At 34.8% G+C, this 4801-nt stretch overlaps 1 protein-coding gene across 4 annotated transcripts; it reads right to left on the bottom strand.

Annotated features, from left to right (window-relative positions):
• Window positions 1-1148: 1148 nt before the first annotated feature.
• Window positions 1149-2297, bottom strand: LOC120534968 (structural maintenance of chromosomes protein 5-like). Of its 4 annotated transcripts, XR_005634826.1 has the most exons (5): window positions 2065-2297; window positions 1919-1972; window positions 1730-1774; window positions 1467-1527; window positions 1149-1376 (listed from the first exon to the last, which is right to left on the bottom strand). XR_005634826.1 is itself a non-coding variant. In XM_039762471.1 (3 exons), the coding sequence occupies exons 1-3, from the start codon at window positions 1771-1773 to the stop codon at window positions 1212-1214; spliced, it is 270 nt and encodes an 89-aa protein (XP_039618405.1). In that variant the 5' UTR covers window position 1774; the 3' UTR covers window positions 1149-1211. The 4 variants fall into 4 exon arrangements, 1 of the variants encoding a protein (XP_039618405.1); XR_005634827.1 differs by lacking the exon at window positions 1730-1774; XR_005634828.1 differs by lacking the exons at window positions 1730-1774; window positions 1919-1972; window positions 2065-2297 and adding an exon at window positions 1581-1723.
• Between the last annotated feature and the right edge of the window lie 2504 nt (window positions 2298-4801).

Raw genomic sequence — 4801 nt, 5'->3', positions numbered from 1 at the left:
GAGAGAGGAGATTCCATGGCCAGAAATGATAATGGACGCTAATTCTACAAAAAGAGGAGTGGAGAATTTAGACAAAACATTACGCTGGATGCTGGCCACAGACAATTTTTTCAACGTATTGAACATCTCATAAAAAATACTTTTGTCATCTGGGCAACCTTGAACCGAGGCTGGAACAGGGAGAAGACAGAGCCATCTTGAGGAGAAGAGTAAACCATTGGTGACACCTCACATGCTACTGGGATGACATGTGCCAAAGACCCCAGCATGTACAGCCATTGTGTCGATTCAACAGTCCAATCCACAGAGGAACCAATGATGGTACCTGTAGTGTGTATGCATAGTGAGTGTGTTTGTGTTTCTCACTGTGTGAACTGTACAGTTATTACAGTATTGTGTAAAAATGAAAATATTAAATTCTGCTTGATAAACACATAGAATGTGATCTGAGAGTAAACAGGTTATTTACATTGCTTGTTAAACTAAAGTGACCTTCTGATTTAAAAAAAAAAAAGTCCCAATAGTACATACGTAGAAAAAATGTAATCATAAATTGAGATTCAACACAATTCTTTCATGCTTCTCAAAGAGAAATTAAAATATGAGGTTTGTAAACTACTGTATTTGTGAAGGACTGAAGTGTGAGGCTATCTAAAACTACCATTGAGTGTACTTCAGTAATGTGTTAGTGACTTAGAAAACCACAATATTACATTATTGCACATCAGCATCTTCATAATGTCCAAGACCTCAAATCTTTCACTGCTGTACCAAAATAATGTTCTGTCCTCCAAGGAAACCCTCAAAAAAACACTACATTATCTCCAAAAGGAGACATTTTTACTAATTTTCGTGTTTGTTCTGTGATGAACTATTTTTAAAAATATTTTAAAGGAGCCTTTAGATAGCACTAAGTGGGCTTTAAATGAGCAATAGACCCAAAAAAAGACTTGCAGTTAAATTGTTTATTTTCAAAAACTACCCACCATCAAAGGAAAACAGAAAAATCAAAGTATTATAAACTGAAATCAACAGAGTATTAATGCACAATAAAATACAAGTAACAATCAATGTAGCAACAGACAATAATTATACTGATTCATTAAATATGCAGTTTACTTTAAGTTTCATTTTATCCCGACATTCCCGAGTGAAAAGTTCCATATCATCCCTAAACTGAAAAATAAATATAAAGGGTTCTTTTGCCAAAATTAAATCTTCAGTTTCAACTGCATCGATGATGTCCTGGGAGCTCGGCTTTGGTCCTCCTCCTCCATCTCCAGAAAATGGGGCTCAGACACGGCACCTCTGAACAACTGTCTATGTTGGCGCAACCATTTTACTGCAGTGTGGAGGTCCCTTTTTATTAGTGGTTCCTTTAGATAAAGACCACAAAGAGAATTAAACAAAACATGTATTTCTACATGCCTATTTAAATAATATTAGATATTACATACAGTATATACCTCCTCACTGCTCTGGGTCTCATTCACACTCTCCAGTGCCCCTTTAGTGAACGCCTTTGTCCTGTAAGAAATATTCACACGTGAGAGAGAGAGAGAGAGAGAGAGAGGAGATACCTTTCAACAGCAAAATTCTCCAATAGAATAAAGCACCACCACCTCCTGATCAAGGGTAAATCACACTGCCATGCAGATGGAAAAAACAAAGTACATTAAAACCAGTAACAGATATTAACAAATAATCAGAGACATAAGTGAAAGCTTACAGCTGTGAAGTCAAATGGTGCATCCAAGACAAGGTGCAGAGCATACTGTGGAGCACACAAAAGAATTATCTTAAATTAATATTTAATCTATTTGCATACAATACAGTGCACACTCTACTTATTGCAATTTATTTATAGTGATTCTAAAGAATTCCCAACCTAAAAAATAAGTTTCTTTGATTTTCTCACCATCAACATGAATACTCCACAATCCACTGACCCAACCAACTGCTGTGGAAGATTCTGAAATTGAAATGGATTCATATCACCTACTGCAAGTTACAAAAGAATGTCCATTACTTGTAGTCCTCTCAATGACATTCCTATAAACTAACCTTGTTTTTAATTAGTATCCATGTGCCTGAAGATATTCGTTTTGTCATGTTACTGTAACAAAAACAAACAAACAAGTCTTACACATACAAATGTAAATATCCAATATGTGCTGATATTTAGGTAGAGTAAGAAAATCTTGATGTAAGCAGAATATAAGCACAACTTCTTAAAGTAGGCATGTGTTATCAATATTAGTGTGACGGCATTTTGCATATACGGGTTGGAAAATGGATGGATGGGTGGATAACTTAAATATTTATAATATACACTTGAATTAATTAAAAAAAAATTGCAACGCTTAGAAACTTAAAAAGTAAAATAATATCAACCTCATTGTTTTAAATATTATATGTACACACAAATTGGTGATCAAAATTAGAGAACATTTCTGAACACTTTTTTTTTTTTAAATATTGTTAATCTTCATTATTCAAAATTTGAATGATTAGTAAACTGTGGGTATTATCATTGTTGTACTACTTACAAAATAATCAAGGCACTTGATTTTGATCACTGCGTTACCGACAAAATAGACAACAGTATCCATTGTAGCAGAAAATAAGATTAGAACTAAAATTTTTGGAGGGTTACAGTTTTTAATAATGGGTGTCATTGTAAAGCTGAAAATATTCTAGAAATCACAGACTTGGAACGACAGCTTCTCTTGCAATGGCTGAAATGGTTAGACAATTTGCCTTCATTTGGACAACCTGCTGTCACAGGGTTTCAGTCACTTTTGATTGGCTTGCCATCTTGCAAAGTATTTAGCAGTGCTGCCAAATATATAGGGCTTGTCAGATAATTAAGGAAATTAGCACCAGGTGTTAGAGTAACAACAGTATCTATGATGTATCTGAAAGTATTCTCTAATTGTGATCATAGTTTTTCAAATTTCTCATTTAAGTTTTTTTTATATTATGCTTCGAATATGTTTAAATGATGAAATACACCTAAAATCTGCCCTTCTATTCCAGTTAGGATAGCTTCCATTAGGTACAAGCAGTGACTCTGAAATTTATGGAAGTGTAAGCTGTTCTCCGATTTTGATTGAGATTATATATATGATAGACAAAGAGATAGACAGACAGATAGACAGACAGATAGATAGATAATGTATTGTGTGTGTTTCTATCTTCTAAACCCACTTTATCCTGAACAGGGTTCTGGGTGATCTAGAGACAATCTTATAAAGCATGGCCTAAAAGGCAGGAACAAACTGAACAGAGCATCAATCTATTGCAGGGTGAATTTGCACACGCACGCACGCACACACAAAAGTATGTATACTATATACTGTATATGTGCATAGTATTGTGCTAAAGTCAAAGAATTTTTTAAACAAAATATGAACAGTTTCTGCAAGTATATTGCGAATTCCCATATTATATATACTGTATATGCATAAATACTATTCAAAATGCACACATACATGTATATATACACAATATGCATGTTAATAGACACACACAAAAACATTAAGAACTGCTATTAACATCATGCAAAACAAAAAAAGAACGAAAATTTGAAATCTATGCAAACTCTGAACCTTGAACAGCGAACCTTGAACAGCGAACTCTGAACAGCGAACCTTGAACAGTTTCCAAACTATTAAACTTAAGCAACCTGAAAAGTGTCAAGTATCGACCATCTCCCAATCCATAAGGATTGGCTGAATCAAGAAAGAACATTTGCCTGTCTTTAGGCTTCATGACCTGTGAAACACATTTTGAATATTTTTGAATGTAGAAATAATCACTTCAGAGGGGAATAAACATTAATCTCCACAAATTTAATTACACAATACATGAAGAAGTTAATACATACACATAGCATCCAATGACCAGGCTTCCAAGCAGGAAAAAGCAGATAATCCTTGAGCGCAATATTATTCTGGAAGTCATTTAAAACATGAAATTAATGATCTTGACAAGTTATTTGCAGGAAGGGGTGTTTTATGTTTTATGGTAACGGGGCGAACAGCGGGGGAGGAGCAGTTTTTAGGTCTCAGCGACGGGTGGAAAGAAAACCCCTGAGGCCAGCGTTTGAAAGGTGCTCCCCAGCAACTGAGATATGCTGAATGATAGTGTAGACCTGCACAAACTGACAGTTGTTTTAGGGAAAAAGCACGTTTTTAACTTTGATTTACATTTAAAACTGAAGTAGGATTGATCCTGATAACTTTAAAGGTAAAGAGCTGTTACAGTCTATAGGGCAGTGAAACATCCAGCAACAGCAGTAGAAATGAAGCTGGTTATTGGGAGCACTTCTTTCAAAGCCCATGTTGATTAGTGCTGCAGAGAAAACAAAATTTACCATATATTGGAGAAAGTGTACAAGGAAAGCTGCTATAATGTGAGGGTTACTTGTACAGTATGTGGTAATAAAGGAAAGTATAAGTCACAATATGGTGTGCATTTGTTTAGTGATGGTCAAATGCAACAATTGGTATGAAAAATGGCATGTGGTAGTATAAAAGCAGCCAATACCAAACTGCAAGTGAAAGCAGAGGAACTGAAAGAAAAGGAAAAGAGTAAGAGTGTTTTCTTCCATTATTCTCTACTGCACTGCATTTTCTGTATAATGTTGATGTTTAAAACTGTTATACCAATAGTTAATCCATAACTTTTGGTAAAAGTATCCAGTGCTAAGATAAAAATTTGATTTATACATTGAATGTAGAGCAACTGGTGGGTTTGTATAGCCATTGACTGCAGGGCATGAGTTGAATAATGTGAC

This window comes from Polypterus senegalus, chromosome 9, assembly GCF_016835505.1.
Source record: "Polypterus senegalus isolate Bchr_013 chromosome 9, ASM1683550v1, whole genome shotgun sequence".
Classification (NCBI taxonomy): domain Eukaryota; kingdom Metazoa; phylum Chordata; class Cladistia; order Polypteriformes; family Polypteridae; genus Polypterus; species Polypterus senegalus.
Note: the sequence above shows the minus strand (reverse complement) of the source record. Positions and strands in the feature narration are given on the sequence as shown.

Excerpts from the sequence above, each read along its gene's own strand:
- LOC120534968 (XM_039762471.1), bottom strand. The coding sequence starts at position 1,773 with ATGCTCTGCACCTTGTCTTGGATGCACCATTTGACTTCACAGCT. Across the intron at positions 1,528-1,729 it reads CACCATTTGACTTCACAGCT|GACAAAGGCGTTCACTAAAG; the intron begins GTAAGCTTTCAC and ends TATTTCTTACAG. Across the intron at positions 1,377-1,466 it reads AGACCCAGAGCAGTGAGGAG|GAACCACTAATAAAAAGGGA; the intron begins GTATATACTGTA and ends CTTTATCTAAAG.